This window comes from Bufo bufo, chromosome 1 (genome assembly GCF_905171765.1).
Source record: "Bufo bufo chromosome 1, aBufBuf1.1, whole genome shotgun sequence".
Lineage (NCBI taxonomy): Eukaryota > Metazoa > Chordata > Amphibia > Anura > Bufonidae > Bufo > Bufo bufo.
Window position 1 is genome coordinate 684149219 of NC_053389.1, and position 18497 is coordinate 684167715.

The following is an 18497-nucleotide window of genomic DNA, read 5'->3' on the forward strand; positions in this document are numbered from 1 at the left end:
TGGATAAAAATCAATGATTTAAAAAAATAAAAATAAGCAGATTTTTTTTATTTAAATCAGATTTTTTTTATATAAAATGCTTTTTGAGGAAAATTTATTACCATCCAAAGGTTATTCCATCATGAAATAAAGATTAGTTTTTTAATTATGTAGAATGAGGCTGTATATGTTTAATTTTTTTTTGGTAAATAAATTCCATGAATCCATTCACAATGTCATGCTCTTCCAGAGGTTTTTGTAAGATTATTGGGCAGTTTCTCTGCCTACAAGATATTATCACAGATGCTTGGTTTACTTTTGCAGTTTTCTGAAAACTGAATTTGACTCAGCAGAGATCACATGCCTCTTCTTCACAGCAAAAATGTTATAACATGAACAGAGTTGAGAAAAATACCTTAATCCTAACTTCTACAAACCTATGAATACAGAATCAACCTAATCAAACTAATATGAAAAGTTGTTAGTTGTTATTCTAAAAATCTTCATCTACTTGCATATTATAAGTTATACCAGCAAGAATTAGTCTTTATGTAGAAAACTATGATTTAAATCAAGCCTTACTGACTAGTGATTTAAATCGTGATTTAAATCAGTTTGATTTAAATCAAATCCACCCTGCTTAGCAATTAGGTTAATTCACAACTTGTACAATTTTAGGCACTCCCTAAAAACACATCTTTTTAGGGTGGCCTATCACATCTCCTAATATAACTCTTCTCCATTCACCCCAACCCCCACCCTCGTCCTTTCATAATCATTCTTCTGAACATAATCCACACCCCATACACTCAGAAACACTACAGATATCTGCTGGTGGCGGCTCATGCAGCCTTATATCTACTCCCTTATTGTGTTAAGATGGCTGGACCTTTGTACAAATCAGACACTTGTTACCTTCTGTGTCATCCCCATCTCCTCATAGATTGTAAGCTCTTGTGATCACGGCCCTCATTCATCTTGTTTTAATTGTTGACCTGTTGGTTGCTATATAATGCATGATTTTGTGCATGAATCTCCTGATGGTAAAGCACTGCGGAATATGTTAGCGCTATAAATAAAGATTATTATCTGATATTGATGACTTATCCTGAGAATGAGTATTTTACTCCTGGAAAACTACTTTAGTAATAAACTCATATTGGAAGTACCTAAAAACGCTAGCAAATGTTTCAATGTCATTTTTGTTTAATCGTAAAAATGCCTACATCATTGACAGTCATTGTGTCTATGGCCAAGATATTAATATTCTAAATATGAGGGGGGCGTGGCTTGTGAGTGCATGGAGTAAGACGCACTGTTCACTGCTCCTGCAAAAATCCTGCTCATTTACACTGGAAGCGCACTCAAACTGACTGAAATTACTTTACCTGGGGTGAGGAAGGTGTCCGGTGATTGCGGTGACAAAATCGGGAGCCTGAAAATGCCGAGGAAATCGTCCAAACTGGCGAAACAAGACCGCATGGAGAAAGGCCAAGATGGCGCCGGAAGTGGAGAGGGGTCGGCGCTGCAGGAGACGGTGAGCCAGAGCGCGGCTGCTAAACTTCGTAAATATGCCAGACTGGACGGTGGAGGGGGCGATTCGGCCAGCGATAAAGGGACTGATATACCTACCTCCTCTGATCAGGAGGACGAATCCATGGACGGCGACGATCCGGTTTCGGCCGGTCAGCCGGTACTCAAATCTGCAGCCCCTGCAATAGTTCCAGAAGACCTGCGGGTTGATTCTACAAGGGAACCCACACTGAAAGATATGAAGGTGGCGGTGGCAAGCTGCAACAGTACCCTTAAAGTGCTCGCAGTACAAGTTGGCAGTCTGAGATCAGATGTGTCCATAATCAGGCACGACCTGCACAAGATTTCTGAGCGCACTTCAGATTTGGAAAAGAGGGTGTCCTCACTGGAAGATGTTATTCAACCTCTGCAAATGGCGTCAAAAATGAATGGGAAAGATATAGCTGCCTTATACGCCAAAGCGGATGATTTAGAGAACAGATCGTGGAGAAATAATCTGCGAATTGTTGGAATTAGGGGTGCACCGAAATGAAAATTCTGGTCCGAAACCGAAAATTCAGGATGCCCTTGACCGAAAACCGAAACCGAAACTGCCTTTTTGCCCAAATACTTTTAAAATACTTTTTTTTAAATGATTTTATTAATAATTATTTTTCATGAATGAAATTCATCTGTGGGTGGCGCTGTTATGGAGAGGGGGATCTGTGGGTGGCGCTGTTATGGAGAGGGGGATCTGTGGGTGGCGCTGTTATGGAGAGGGGGATCTGTGGGTGGCGCTGTTATGGAGAGGGGGATCTGTGGGTGGCGCTGTTATGGAGAGGGGGATCTGTGGGTGGCGCTGTTATGGAGAGGGGGATCTGTGGGTGGCGCTGTTATGGAGAGGGGGATCTGTGGGTGGCGCTGTTATGGAGAGGGGGATCTGTGGGTGGCGCTGTTATGGAGAGGGGGATCTGTGGGTGGCGCTGTTATGGAAAGGGGATATGTGCACTGTTATGGGCATAACAGTGCACAGATCCCTTTCCCCATAACAGTGCACAGATCCCTTTCCCCATAACAGTGCACAGATCCCTTTCCCCATAACAGTGCACAGATCCCCCCTCCCCAAAACAGTGCACAGATCCCCCCTCCCCATAGCAGTGCCATAGACCGATCCCCCTACCCATAACAGCCCCGGCCCTGCTGCCCACAGCATCACTCACTGCATCTTTATTTTACCTTACAATCGTGACGCTCCAGTAACAACTCTGCAGGCAGAGCGGAGGGCGGCGTAACGTCACTTACTCACGTGACGCACCTGCTCCGCCCACTTTATGAATGAAGGAGGCGGAGCAGGCGCGTCACGTGAGTAAGGCTACTTTCACACTTGCGTTGTTCTTTTCCGGCATAGAGTTCCGTCACAGGGGCTCTATACCGGAAAAGAACTGATCAGGTATGTCCCCATGCATTCTGAATGGAGAGTAATCCGTTCAGTTTGCATCAGGATGTCTTCAGTTCAGTCGTTTTGACTGATCAGGCAAAAGAGAAAACCGTAGCATGCTACGGTTTTATCTCCGGCTAAAAAAACTGAAGACTTGCCTGAATGCCGGATCAGGCATTTTTTCCCATAGGAATGTATTAGTGCCAGAATACCGGAATGCCGGATCCGTCCTTCCGGTATGCGCATGCGCAGACTGAAAAAAAGGTGAAAAAATAAATGCCGGATCCGTTTTTGCCGGATGACACCGGAAAGACGGATCCGGCATTTCAATGCATTTTTTCGACTGATCAGGCATTTTTAAGACTGATCAGGATCCTGATCAGTCTTACTAATGCCATCAGTTAGCATACATTTTGCCTGATCCGGCAGGCAGTTCCGGCGACGGAACTGCTTGCCGGATCTCTCTGCCGCAAGTGTGAAAGTAGCCTAAGTGACGTTACGCCGCCCTCCGCTCTGCCTGCAGAGTTGTTAGTTACTGGAGCCTCACGATTGTAAGGTAAAATAAAGATGCGGTGACAAAGTAAGGCCTCTTTCACACTTGCGTTGTTGGGATCCGGCATGCACTTCCGTTGCCGGAGGTGCCTGCCGGATCCGTAACAACGCAAGTGTACTGAAAGCATTTGAAGACGGAACCGTCTTCCAAATGCTTTCAGTGTTACTATGGCACCCAGGACGCTATTAAAGTCCTGGTTGCCATAGTAGGAGCGGGGAGCGGGGGAGCGGTATACTTACAGTCCGTGCGGCTCCCCGGGCGCTCCAGAATGACGTCAGAGCGCCCCATGCGCATGGATGACGTGATCCATGTGATCACGTGATCCATGCGCTTGGGGCGCCCTGACGTCACTCTGGAGCGCCCGGGGAGCCGCACGGACGGTAAGTATGCTGCTCCCCTGCTCCCCGCTACACTTACCATGGCTGTCAGGACTTTAGCGTCCCGGCAGCCATGGTAACTATTCAGAAAAAGCTAAACGTCGGGTCCGGCAATGCGCCGAAACGACGTTTAGCTTAAGGCCGGATCCGGATCAATGCCTTTCAATGGGCATTGATCCCGGATCCGGCCTTGCGGCAAGTCTTCAGGATTTTTGGCCGGAGCAAAAAGCGCAGCATGCTGCGGTATTTTCTCCGGCCAAAAAACGTTCCGTACCGGAACTGAAGACATCCTGATGCATCCTGAACGGATTACTCTCCATTCAGAATGCATTAGGATAATCCTGATCAGTATTCTTCCGGCATAGAGTCCCGACGACGGAACTCTATGCCGGAAGACAATAACGCAAGTGTGAAAGAGCCCTAAACCGCCCGCCCGCAGATGGTGGGTGACAAATCCCCACCCCATATTTTCGGCCGATATGTAACAATATCGGCCGAAGTGGATTAGGTGCATTTTCGGCCGATATTTTCGGCTGCCGGAATTTCGGTGCACCCCTAGTTGGAATGCCAGAAAAAACAGAAGGGGCCAATGCTACAGAGTTTGTGGAGAAATGGTTGCACCAGTTATTCCATGAGAAGGGCCTATCTTCCCTGTACGCGGTTGAGCGGGCGCACAGAGTCCCTTCGCGGCCGCTCCCGCCAGGCAGGCCTCCTCGCCCCATACTGGCGAAGATTTTACACTTTAAAGATCGGGACACTATCCTACGCCAGTCAAGGGACAATGATGAGATGGTCATGAATGGGGTCAGAGTGTCCATTTTTCCGGATTATTCCAATGAGGTGCAGCGGAGGAGGAGCAGATTTATAGATATAAAGAAAAGGCTCAGAGTGCTACAAGTTCCGTACGCCATGTTGTTCCCGGCTAGATTGCGACTGGTGGCATTGGGATCCACCAGATTCTTTGAGGATCCGGAAGAAGCAACTCAGTGGCTGGACGTTCACGAGCGACAACTGAGAAGTGGGGCCCTGGACACTTGAAGGAAACAGTTTGCAGTTTGTGTTCACTTTATATGCATAGGATTGCACCCTAATGTCACTTTAATGTTATACCAGTTATAAAGTGTATTGAGTGTTGCTACCACACGGTAGATCCTGATGCAGGAGTAGGAAGTTGGGATAAGAAATGTATTTCTCAGTTGTGGAGAGGATTCTCTACCTGAGGGAGAATGTTGGAATCAGAAGTGATTTTTGTTTAACATTGGGCATGGTGCTTACAGATTGCCCTGAGTTAGAGTTGGATGTTTGGGAGGGGGGGGGGGGGTTGGGGTTACTTTTCAAAGTAGCCTGATTACTGGGGAGGGGGAGGGACGGGGTGGGAGGGTGACGGGTCAGAGATGGGTGAGGGGCGTGAATTATGTGAGAGTGACATTAGTATGGGGTGTGAGATTCAAACATGCCGTAATCTTTCATCATGACCCAGGTGATTAAAGTGTTGAGCTGGAATGTGAGGGGAATGGCTGATGCACGAAAACGACAATGTATATTTCAATATTTGGGTCAGTTTCAGCCAGCTATCTGCTGCTTGCAGGAAATGCATTTGTCTAATGATAATGTGAAGTGGCTGAACAAAAATTGGGTAGGACGTGGTACATGCAATCCATTCCTCTCACTCCAGGGGCGTAAGTATGATTGTGCATAAAAGTATAAGGTACGAACATCTGAAGCAATGTGTGGATGCTGTGGGCAGGTATGTGTGTGTAGTATGCAAGATTGATGGGATCCAGGTGGTGTTGGTGTCAGTGTATGTGCCTCCACCTTTTGCTTCCCCTTTAATAAGGGATATTATGACCTTTGTGGCGGACTTCCCTGGACTGCCGTGGCTGCTAGTGGGGGACTTCAATTGTACATTGAATGACTCCATAGATAGATGTCGGGTAGAAGGTGCCAGTGGATCACCGGGGAGTGTGGCTCTAAAGAATATTATGAGGGAAACGGGATTACTTGATGTTTGGAGGCTGCGCAACCCGGATAAGCGGGTGTTTTCATGTAGATCTGCTACGCATCATTCTTTATCACGCATAGATCTGGCTTTGGTTAATGATGTTATGCTGCCATTGATAAGAGATGTTGTCTATCACCCTCGGTCGTTGTCTGACCATTCCTTGGTGCAGGTTGATTTGTGCCTGGGCGTGCTTAGGCAGGGACCGAGGTTGTGGAAATGTAACCCGCATTGGCTGAATGTACTTGGTGATTTGTCTGAGATTACTCTGGAGGTCAGGGAGTACTTTTCTATTAATGGAGGGACGGCTTCAATTCACAGGGTTTGGGATGCCATGAAAGCGTTTCTGAGAGGGGTACTGATCAAAGAAATAAGTAAGCATAAATCTAAATCCAGAGAGGCAGATGTTAAAGCTCATGTACAAGTAACAGAGGCTGAAAGGGAGTTTGGTAGAATCCCCACCATGGCTAATAGTGAGGCGCTGGAGGTAGCTCAGGAACAACTGAGGTGTCACCTACTACAGGCTGCAGAGAGGAAACGTAGTTTTTACCGCCAAAGATCTTTTGAGGAGGGAGAGAAAGTTGGGCATTTGCTCTCAGTGGTTTCTCAGGCACAGAGGGGTTCTTCTTGTATACAAGAGCTAATGGATAGTAATGGGAATAGTAGCCAGGATACAAAAGGGATATTAGATATTCTAAAAGGTTTTTATGTCTCTCTCTATGCTTCCAAGGCGTCTAGCTCGGAGGAGGCCTTGTCCGCCTTTCTGGCTGAGGCTCAGCTATCAGTGTTATCAGAGGAGGATAGAGAGAGACTGGAAGAGCCGATCACGCTGGAGGAGTTAGAGGCAGCTCTTGGGGGGATGGCGAACGGTAAGGCGCCGGGGGCAGACGGTATACCAGTGGAGGTGTATAAAAAGTTGCAGGGGGTACTTCTTCCTGAATTACTTAAGGTTCTTGAACATTCTCTGGAGACGGGTTCGCTACCACATTCTATGCAGGAGGCTATCATAGTAGTTCTTCCTAAGCCTGGGAAAGATCCCAAAGTTCCTGATTCTTATAGACCAATTTCGCTATTAACAGCAGATGTGAAGCTCCTGGCGAAGGTGTTGGCGAACAGGCTGTCCAGGGTAATACTAACTATAGTGCACCCGGATCAAACGGGCTTTATGCCTGGGAAATCAACTGCTATAAATATCCGTAGAGTATATGCCAGTCTGAATATTCCAGCAGATAATGGAGGAGATAGGGCCTTACTTGCGTTAGACGCCGCCAAGGCGTTCGACAGTGTTGAATGGAACTACCTATGGGAAACCTTGAGAGTCATGGGCTTTGGTGCTCGATTTATTCAGTGGGTGAAAGTGTTGTATTCAAGCCCAAAGGCACGGATCAGAGCTAATGGGGGGCTGTCAGATAGCTTTTCTTTGGCCAGAGGCACCAGACAGGGGTGCCCATTGTCACCTTTGTTGTTTGCGCTAGCAATTGAACCACTTGCAGCCCTTATCCGCCTGTCACCTCATATTGTGGGGTTTAGATATGGTGAGACGCAAAATAAAGTGGCAATGTATGCTGATGACACTATGTTATTCCTGGGTGACACTGGGGGCTCTTTGGATGCGGCCATGGCTTTAATAGATAGATTTGTGGCTTCTCTGGGCTTCGGACAAATTGGCAGAAGTCTGCCTTGATGCCGGTAGACGGACAGGCACTCTCTGGTGTGCAGGCGGATAGTTTGATTTCCTGGGTGGGCAAGTTTAAATATCTGGGGTTATATATAACACCTAGACTGCTAGATTTTGAAGAGCTCAATTTAACTCCTTTGCTAAATACCTTTAGGCTGAAGGCAAGGACATGGGGTAGACTCTTTTTGTCGGTGGTGGGCAGAGTGAATCTCCTAAAAATGGTAATGATGCCTCAGTTACTATACATATTGAATAACGCTCCTGTATGGATCCCAGTTGAGAGATTTAGGAAAATACATTCGATATTCAGAGATCTTATCTGGAAATATGGTCAAGCTAGGATTAAGCTGGAGACGCTGCAATATCCCAAGTCTGAAGGTGGCTTGGCTGTCCCTAACGCCTGGATTTATTTCTTAGCCTCTCAGTGTCAACATTTTAAGGGTTGGATGGAATTTCAGCTATCAGATGTGACGGGGAAGATGCTGCAACACTGGTTGGGTAGTAGGGATCTTATGGGTATTCTGGAAGGTGCAGGGATGCATGGGGGGAGAGAGAAAGTGACGCTTATTGAGCTTATGAAAAAAGTGTGGGCAAAGGTGAAATTGATCAGGGGAGTTGGTGGGGTAGGAGAGCTTTCCCCAATATGGAACAATAACTTGATGCCAGAGTTCATTTCTCTATCAGGAGTCCGAAATTGGGAATCCCATGGAGTAATGAGGATAGGTCAATTGATAGAGACTAATATATTTAAATCATTTCAAGGTCTACAGCAGGAATTCAACATTCCTAAAGTTTGGTTCTATCAATACCTGCAACTGAGACACGCCTATGATGTCACGATAAGGAAGGGATGCATTATTGCAAAAACGGATGTGGTCCATAAACTGGTTCTCCCAGCTAGAGGAAAGAGAGGTTTGATATCACAGGTGTATACTCTGCTTTTAGACAAATTTTTGATAGATTTCCCTCTTACTAGGATGAGAAAATGGAAAAAGGATCTGGGGGACATCCCTAAGGAACAGTGGGAAGATATATTGGAGTCAGTCCCGAGAGTGTCTGTAAGTGAACAGGGCAAGTTGTGACAACTGTTTATCATCCACAGAGTCTACAAAACTCCAGTGTTTTTACGGAAAATTGGGATTAGAACTGATGACAATTGTCCAAAATGTATGGCGGAAGGTGCAGATCTGTTTCATATGCTTTGGTCTTGTCCAGTGCTAAGTAGATATTGGGATGAGGTGTTGACTTTGATTAATCGTAACCTGGAGTTGAGGGTGCAGAAGGACCCAAAGATATGTGTGCTGGGATATGTAAAGGAGATTGGTGGGGGAGAGGCGGTCAAGGTGGCAGTTGGGAGACTATTGTATGTGGCCAGGAAATTGATCGCTTTTAGGTGGATCCAGGGGAGTCCGCCAACTGTGGATGAATTTGTGAGAAAGGTGCATGATATGTTAACTTTAGAGAGGGGAGTGTTTGTTAGGAGAGGATGTCCTCAGAAGTTTGAAAAGTTGTGGAATGAATGGTTGTCTCACACTCATGTTGTAATATAAAAAGGTCTTGAAAATTCATGCTCTGATTTTGGGGGGGGGGGGGGGGGGGGAGGGGTTGGCAGTTGGGGGGGGGGGGGAGTTGTTGAGGTTTTAACAGTCAAATTATTCTGTAATTGTTCTGTCTGTATGCAGCGTACTCAAGTTGTGTGTGAAGGTGTTCCTGGGTGTAGTAGTGCAATAGACACTAACCTGAGACGGCTGACTCTCTGCATAGGCAGGTGATGGTAGAAATTGTTCGTGACGCCAGTGCCAGTTAAACGGTGGCACACCGTTTGCGGGTAGCAGGAATAAATGAGGAACACCGTGAGGTTAAAGCAAAACTCCAACTTTAGTAGGTTTCATAGAGACAATAATGGAATCGCAGTTCCTTGGCATACAGTCGATTTTGCAATACGGTTGATGCAGGCAATACAGATTGAGCAAGGTGATTACAGAGTGTTTAAACACAGGACTTGCAGTACAGGAGCTTGCACTCTATCTCTGACTGATCCTGGAATATAGCAAATCTTCTCCAAGGCCCAATAACCTAGTTCTGGCTTTATATCCTTGGTTGTAGCTTTAGAAAGTACCTCCTCTGTTATTTTGAGTACCTCTTACTTCTCTGCACTTTGCCTCTGTCCCTCTCAGCTTCCTGAGGCTCTAGAAACTTCTGAGCTCTCCACTAGACTGACTTTTGCTTCCCTGACTGGGCCTTATATAAACTAGGGCTCTCTAGCTCCCTCTAGTGACTAGAAGCTGGAATGACACCCCTAGCAGGCCTGTACATGCAAGTTTCACAGTAACAGGGAAATACATAACATTACATTACGTGACAATTTATAAAGATGACATATACCAACTTCCCCATAAATACGGGGGGACGACAGCACACCAAGTGACACTTTTGTAGTGACGGGCATTACAGTCCCCGTACACTACATACCCCACTGCTTTAAGCTGAGTACGACCTCGTACTCCATCATGGGTCGCCCAACTGGAATCTCTACCTGAAATAGAAAATAGAGACATGCAGGCATACATACATGTAATTCATCTGCATTTACATTTACATCAGGTCCAATTGGCAAAGGTGAAGGGTAGTGACAAGGGGCGTCGTTCTCTTCTCTCAGGATAGTGAATGGAACGGGGGCGCTGACCTGGCACAGCGTAACATTATAACCAGGATAGTCCATGACAATGAATAAGTCCATGATAGAACAGCAAAATAGATAAAACAGTATAAAAGTTCTTGGAGGCTCAAAGAACAAACATGAGTCCGTACCCAGGTTATTTTCCTATAAATCACAGAGGCTCTCATGCGGTGGAGTCCATCTCTGGGCACATTTCCTTTTTAAAAGAGCAAAAATCTCAGAGGCTCAGGTACTTTTGAGTCTGTCTCCGGGCACGGTTCCTTAGTATGAAGTTGCACAATAAAAGGACAGCAAAGACAAGTGCTGTAAGACCCCTGATCAACCTGAAAAGGGGGTGAAGGGTAAAAGGTGCAACTAAAGGAACAGGCACAACTTGGCGTGGGGTAGCAAAAGCAGGCAGGAGGTCCTGGAAACAAACGTGGCCTTGCTGACTTTGTGATTTCAGTGGTCAACACCTACCACTGAGCCGTGGACAAACTGGCAGCCGCAACAAAGGACCAGAAACATAGGACTCCTGGAAGGGTTAACATCAAACTTCTGCAGTGAAATAAATCAAAGGCCTAGCAGGCTGATTCACAGTGGCATATCATAACCACTTGGCTCTGCTGGCAAGTACGGCCTGTAGTAGTCCTCTACAGGAGGATGGGCCCACATAACTGTATTGGGGGGCAGCTGTAGGGTGAAGGGGCCCCTAATAGGTATTGGCCCCATGGGCCTAGGGGTAAACCCTTGGGTGGACCGTACCGGTCCCGGCATAAGGATTGTGGGATGGAATGGCGTGGTTACCGCCGCCTCAAGCGGTCCGGTGGGCTCGGCGCGGCTATTCACAGCAACCGGGGGTCTCCTTTGGGGCACTGACGGAGCGGTGGCAGCAGAAGGTGGTCTACGGGTGGTGACAGGCACCCTTACCTCGTCCTTCTTTGGCGGCGTCTGGATCCTGGCGGTCGCGATCTTGCGCAACTCCCGCAACTTCTCCTCCAGCCGGACAATCTGCTCACCGATGCTCTCTGTGTCGGAGTCGCTGTCATCTGCTGGCGCCGCCGGCGCAGGTACAGTCACCGATGGCGCGGACTCGGCCTCTGCAGGTTCTGGCGATGCGTCTGGTCTCCGACCCCTCCGGATGTTCTCCAAGGTAGCATGAAGTCCTTTCAAGTTTTCCATATCTTGTATGGTCTTCTCCCGACGAGGCAGCTCGGGGGAAGGATAGGGGCTCACCCATTTCTCCAACACGGTTGGCTGCCAGAAGACGTTAGGCCCAATGAAGGAGCTCCGCTCCTGAAAGGCGTGATGGGCCGGCTCTGGAGAGCGTTCAGGTTCCCGCTCGCAGCCAAAGTAGTCTTCTCCTTCTTCTGCCTCCCAGTCCTCAGGTGCTCGTTTGGGACGGGTCACGGCAGTGGCATAAGGGCCTCGCAGGCTCTCGGCAGGGGTGTACTCCACTTCCTCTCCCTCACGGAGGCTGTGCTGATAAGAAGGGAGGTAGTCTCTTTTGACAGACCTTCGATTCACATAGAGGTCTCTGCCAGTTAGATAGTCCTGGATGAACCCGTAGCCACAGGTTTTGTCGAATGACAGCACCACTCCCTTTCTCCTTTCCAGGCGGGGTTGGGTGTTAGCATGCTTTTCATGGATTGTTTTAGTCAATTCTTCATAAACGATTTTGGTCTTCGTATTCCGTTTTATAGCGGCCTCCCGGATCTCCGCCATAAGTGATGACCACTTGAACGAGGGCTGAAAAAAGTCTCTCCACGAGCCATAGTAGGGCTCTGGTTCTTTCTCCCTTGGGCGGCAGGCGGGTGTCTCCGGTCCCGGAGAGTAGGCCGGTGGAGCCTCCTCTGGCTCTACACCAACATCAGGCACTTGCAGTATTTTAGGCGTAGACATTGCAGCACAATGATGCTCACTTTCCAACATGCTCGATCCTTCTGAGGAGAGCGATAGGGTCGCGTCAATTACAGCAGCCAGCTCCTCCCACTGCACTGGGAGGCCGCCCCCCAGGTATTCCAGTATATGGAAGGCGGTGTCCATGCTGGCAGACATGCAAATGTCCAGATAAGCAGTGGCGCCTGACCTTGAACTCCTTCCCGCTCTTTTCTCAGAAAGGCGCCAATTTTTCCCGCCTTTTCGGGATGAAGGTGACGCAGCAGTAAATTCAGCAAGCCCAGCAGCCATCTTTGGGTATAAACGCTGTCTATTCACTGACAGCAAGCAGGATTGTTAAAAGTCCACAAAACCACACTCCAATGCGGCGATTTTCTTCCTCTTGGTAGCGCAACACTACACAGCGCTTTTTAGAGTTTTTTGGTACACTTTGGGTATGATTTTCAGTCCACAAAGTCCACTTTCAATAAACAGGCAATTTGTCACTTTGGTCACAGGGCAACTGTATAAGGCACAAAGTTCACGCTTCTTGCACTAGAAAGCGTGCGTATCCTGTTCGTGACGCCAAAAGAGAGGTGCAGCGTACTCAAGTTGTGTGTGAAGGTGTTCCTGGGTGTAGTAGTGCAATAGACACTAACCTGAGACGGCTGACTCTCTGCATAGGCAGGTGATGGTAGAAATTGTTCGTGACGCCAGTGCCAGTTAAACGGTGGCACGCCGTTTGCGGATAGCAGGAATAAATGAGGAACACCGTGAGGTTAAAGCAGAACTCCAACTTTAGTAGGTTTCATAGAGACAATAATGGAATCGCAGTTCCTTGGCATACAGTCGATTTTGCAATACGGTTGATGCAGGCAATACAGATTGAGCAAGGTGATTACAGAGTGTTTAAACACAGGACTTGCAGTACAGGAGCTTGCACTCTATCTCTGACTGATCCTGGAATATAGCAAATCTTCTCCAAGGCCCAATAACCTAGTTCTGGCTTTATATCCTTGGTTGTAGCTTTAGAAAGTACCTCCTCTGTTATTTTGAGTACCTCTTACTTCTCTGCACTTTGCCTCTGTCCCTCTCAGCTTCCTGAGGCTCTAGAAACTTCTGAGCTCTCCACTAGACTGACTTTTGCTTCCCTGACTGGGCCTTATATAAACTAGGGCTCTCTAGCTCCCTCTAGTGACTAGAAGCTGGAATGACACCCCTAGCAGGCCTGTACATGCAAGTTTCACAGTAACAGGGAAATACATAACATTACATTACATGACAATTTATAAAGATGACATATACCAACTTCCCCATAAATACGGGGGGACGACAGCACACCAAGTGACACTTTTGTAGTGACGGGCATTACAGTCCCCGTACACTACATGTATCTTGGTATATTCATTATGTACAATGACTGTGGAAGATGTATCAAATATATGGACATATGATAATGTTTTATACAATTCTGTGTATTGGAGTTGTGGTGGGGAGAAAATATCAGAAAAATTGTGATGCAAATTGTCTTGTAATATGCCAACTTTATTTGAACAATAAAAACGATTTGATTGAAAAAAATATTCTAAATATGAGGTTTATAATAAATATTGCATTGTACACTACAAGCTGTTTTTTTTTCTAGTTCTTTTCATTAATATTAATTTACACAACCTCTTTGTTCCCAGTAAAAGTAAGTTTGAAGAAATATTGGGAATATTTAAGTGCTACAGCAAACTGGTTGACATCTTAAAGGAGAAATCTGCAAAAGGAAGATCAGCAGGCAGCAGTAAAGCATACAGGAGCTTGCTGTCTATGGGATTTGTTTCCACACTTTTAACAGCGTTGTTCAGGTAGGTTATACTCTAGACCAGTGATGGCGAACCTATGGCACGGGGGCAAGAGGCGGCACTCAGATCCTTCTATGTGGGCACCCACGCTCTGGAAAAAGTCTATGGCATAGCAATATGCTTTAGACTTTTCCTGCCATTCATCATCCCCAGGACACACTATAAACAGCACAGGCAGCGCATTAAATGTAGGCTATTAATCTATTATAGATAAATGATAAAGGACATGAAAGATATATTATATTGGTATTTAGGTTTAATTGCCGTGTCGGCACTTTGCGATAAATAACTGGGTATTTGGTTGCAGTTTTGGGCACTCGGTCTCTAAAAGGTTCACCATCACTGCTCTAGACAGTCTCTGTTCTCAGTCACTCAGGCCACAAAATTTGCACTTATATTATACAATTTTTTTTTCAACTCTGTAGAGATAGCATGAAGAACCACGAGGAAAGTCTTAGCGTGCTTCGATCTAGCTTAGATTTCATGAGATACATTGTTAGCATTGCACTGCAGAAAATTCAGCAACTGAAGGAGACTGGGTTCACAGATGGAGCTGATGGTCAGAATAATGAGAAGATGTTCCACAGCATCTGTGAGATAACCAGGTAAGGAGCAGGAATGCATAAAGTTATCAAAGATAATGACTTGAAACTGATTTCTATATAGAGATCTAAAATGAATGTTAAAGCGTTATACCCGTCTCGAACATTGGTGGACTATAGCTAGGATCTAGGATATGCCACCAATGTCAGATCGGTGCTGGTCAAACTTACCCGCACCTATCTGACGCTGATGGCATATCGCTCGGATGGAATAACCCTTTAACAGTGGTCAAGAGGTCAACACCATAAACTGATCAATTATAAAAACTCTCTCCACACAGGGTGTTAATGTGGAGATATACTTCAATACCATGTGCAGCTGAGGATTCTGGGAAAAAGGACAAAGGAAAGAACATCTCTTTGCTATGTTTGGAGTGCTTGGTGCAAATATTTTACACTGTCCAGCTACATTATCAGACAAAGATCTCACAGTTTCTTACTGCACTGGGTAATGTATTTTTCAAAAACTTTGATAATCTTGAATGCTGCTCATGTCCTACTAAAGCAGATAAAGTCCAAACTTACCATACACATAGGATGAAAGCTGGCAGAATTTAATATTTTTCACTGGCCTGCTCATCATCATCTAATGTGTAGGGGAGTGTCTGCTGCAATAGGGGATTGGGCTGTTAAATATTAACATGCCCAATCATTTTGTTCTTATGGTAGATTTACTGTCTCCAGAGGTCTGGCAGTAGCTTGTTCCACTATGCCCTTTCAAAACTCAGAGTCTACATGTGTATGGTGGGAACTAGGAAGAATAGCTGTTGGCTGAATGACTGTGCGGCCACTCTTTCAGGAACATACATTTTTTTGTTTTAAACTATAAAAAAAAAAAAAGCCATGAATTTCAAGAGTTTTTCATGGTGTCTTTTTTAAAGCATTTTTGGTGTTTGTTTTTTTTTGTTACAATTGTGGCATTTTTCCTATTGCTTTCCTATAGAGAAGCCTATTGAAAAAACGCCAAAAAATAGCCTCATACCCAGAGCATGCTCAGGGCTCCAGATGGCGACCAAAATGGTCGCCAATGCAACTTAGAATTTACAAATGGCGACAAGACTTTTGAGTCTTGTCGCCATTTGCGACTAGACCCGCCGCCGCAGCTCTGCTCAATACAGTGGCGGGACACAGGAGATGATCATTCTCAGCAGCGCAGGAGGAGTCTCTCCCTCCCCCTGTGCTGCTGCCGCCGCCTCCGCCAATGAGAAGAGACGGGAGGAGGAGGGGAGGGGCTGTGGCCACTGCGCCACCAATGAAGAATACTGACCTGTAATACAAATACAGAAGGCGGGTGCTGGAATCAAATAGCCGACACCCGACCTTTGTGACAGGGAGCTGCGATCAGCTGCAGTTGAGTTAACCCTTCAGGTGCGGTACCTGAGGGGTTAACTCTCGCTGATCGCAGCTCCCTGTCACAAAGGTCGGGTGCCGGCTATTTGATTCCAGCACCCGCTTCCTGTATTTGTATAAGAAACGTTGGCACAGTGCCCCCCCCCCCAGTATAATAAACATTGGTGGCACAGTGGGAAGTGCCAATGAGGGTTAAAAAATAATTTAAAAAATTAACTCACCTCCTCCAGTTGATCGCGTAGCTGCCGGTCTCCTGTTCTTTCTTCAGGACCTGTGGTGACGTCACTGAGCTCATCACATGGTCCATTACCATGGTGATGTATCATGTGATGAGCACAGTGATGTCACCACAGGTCCTGAAGAAAGAACAGGAGACGATCAATTGGAGGAGGTGAGTTAATAATTTTTTTATTTTTTAACCCTCATTGGCACTGCGCCACCAATGTTTATTATATTGAGGGGGGGGCGCTCTGCGCCACCAATGTTTATTATATTGAGGGGGGGCGCACTACGCCACCAATGTTTATTATATTGAGGGGGGGCGTACTGCGCCACCAATGTTTATTATATTGAGGGGGGGCGCACTGCGCCACCAATGTTTATTATACTGGGGTGATGGGGGGGGGGGGGCGCACTGCACCACCAATGTTTATTATATTGAGGGGGGCCGCACTGCGCCACCAATGTTTATTATACTGGGGTGATGGGGGGGCGCACTGCGCCACCAATGTTTATTATATTGAGGGGGGGCGCACTGCGCCACCAATGTTTATTGTGATGGGGGGGGGCGCACTGCGCCACCAATGTTTATTATACTGGGGTGATGGGGGGGGGGGGGGGGGCGCACTGCGACACCAATGTTTATTATATTGAGGGGGGGCGCACCGCGCCACCAATGTTTATTATATTGGGGGGGCGCACCGCGCCACCAATGTTTATTATATTGGGGGGGCGCACTGCGCCACCAATGTTTATTATATTGGGGGGGCGCACTGCGCCACCAATGTTTATTATACTGGGGTGATGGGGGGGGGGCGCACTGCGCCACCAATGTTTATTATATTGGGGGGGGGGCGCACTGCGCCACCAATGTTTATTATACTGGGGTGATGGGGGGGGGGGCGCACTGCGCCACCAATGTTTATTATATTGGGGGGGGGCACACTGCGCCACCAATGTTTATTATATTGGGGGGGGCGCACTGCACCACCAATGTTTATTATATTGAGGGGGGCCGCACTGCGCCACCAATGTTTATTATACTGGGGTGATGGGGGGGGCGCACTGCGCCACCAATGTTTATTATATTGAGGGGGGGCGCACTGCGCCACCAATGTTTATTGTGATGGGGGGGGGGCGCACTGCGCCACCAATGTTTATTATACTGGGGTGATGGGGGGGGGGGGGGGCGCACTGCGCCACCAATGTTTATTATATTGAGGGGGGGCGCACCGCGCCACCAATGTTTATTATATTGGGGGGGGCGCACTGCGCCACCAATGTTTATTATACTGGGGTGATGGGGGGGGGGGCGCACTGCGCCACCAATGTTTATTATATTGGGGGGGGGGGGGGCGCACTGCGCCACCAATGTTTATTATACTGGGGTGATGGGGGGGGCGCACTGCGCCACCAATGTTTATTATATTGGGGGGGGGGGGGGCACACTGCGCCACCAATGTTTATTATATTGGGGGGGCACACTGCGCCACCAATGTTTATTATATTGGGGGGGGGGCACACTGCGCCACCAATGTTTATTATATTGGGGGGGGGGGCACACTGCACCACCAATGTTTATTATATTGGGGGGGGGGGGGCGCACTGCGCCACCAATGTTTATTATACTGGGGTGACGGGGGGGCGCACTGCGCCACCAATGTTTATTATATTGGGGGGGCGCACTGCGCCACCAATGTTTATTATACTGGAGTGTTGGGGGGGCGCACTGCGCCACCAATGTTTATTTTATTGACCTTCTACTATGCATTCTGTATTCAGAATGCTATTATTTTCCCTTATAACCATGTTATAAGGGAAAATAACACAGTGAAGAGACTTTCATCCTAGCAACCATGCGTGAAAATCGCACCACATCTGCACTTGCTTGCGATTTTCACGCAGCCCCATTAACTTCTATGGGGCCTGCGTTGCGTGAAAAACGCATAACAGAGCATGCTGCGATTTTCACGCAACGCACAAGTGATGTGTGAAAATCACCGCTCATGTGCACAGCCCCATAGAAGTGAATGGGTCCGGATTTAGTGCGGGTGCATTCCGGTATTTTGAATGCCGGATCTGGCACTAATACATTCCTATGGGGAAAAATGCTGGATCCGGCATTCAGGCAAATCTTCAGTTTTTTTTCGCCGGAGATAAAACCGTAGCATGCTGCGGTTTTATCTTTTGCCTGATCAGTCAAAATGACTGAACTGAAGACATCCTGATGCATCCTGAACGGATTACTCTCCATTCAGAATGCATGGGGATATGCCTGATCAGTTCTCTTCTGGTATAGAGCCCCTGTGACGGAACTCTATGCCGGAAATGAAAAAAGCTAGTGTGAAAGTACTCTAAAATATTAAGTTTAAATCCCCCTTTCCCAATTTTACATATAAAATA

General features: G+C 47.0%; 1 protein-coding gene across 1 annotated transcript in view; it reads left to right on the forward strand.

Annotated features, from left to right (window-relative positions):
- FANCI (FA complementation group I) overlaps positions 1–18497 on the forward strand; it is a 111587-nt gene that overhangs the window by 57446 nt on the left and 35644 nt on the right. Inside the window, exons 23-25 of the mRNA XM_040414155.1 lie at positions 13762–13926; positions 14349–14528; positions 14807–14973. Coding sequence (XP_040270089.1) covers positions 13762–13926; positions 14349–14528; positions 14807–14973 — 512 coding nt within the window. The remainder of the gene's footprint in view (positions 1–13761; positions 13927–14348; positions 14529–14806; positions 14974–18497) is intronic.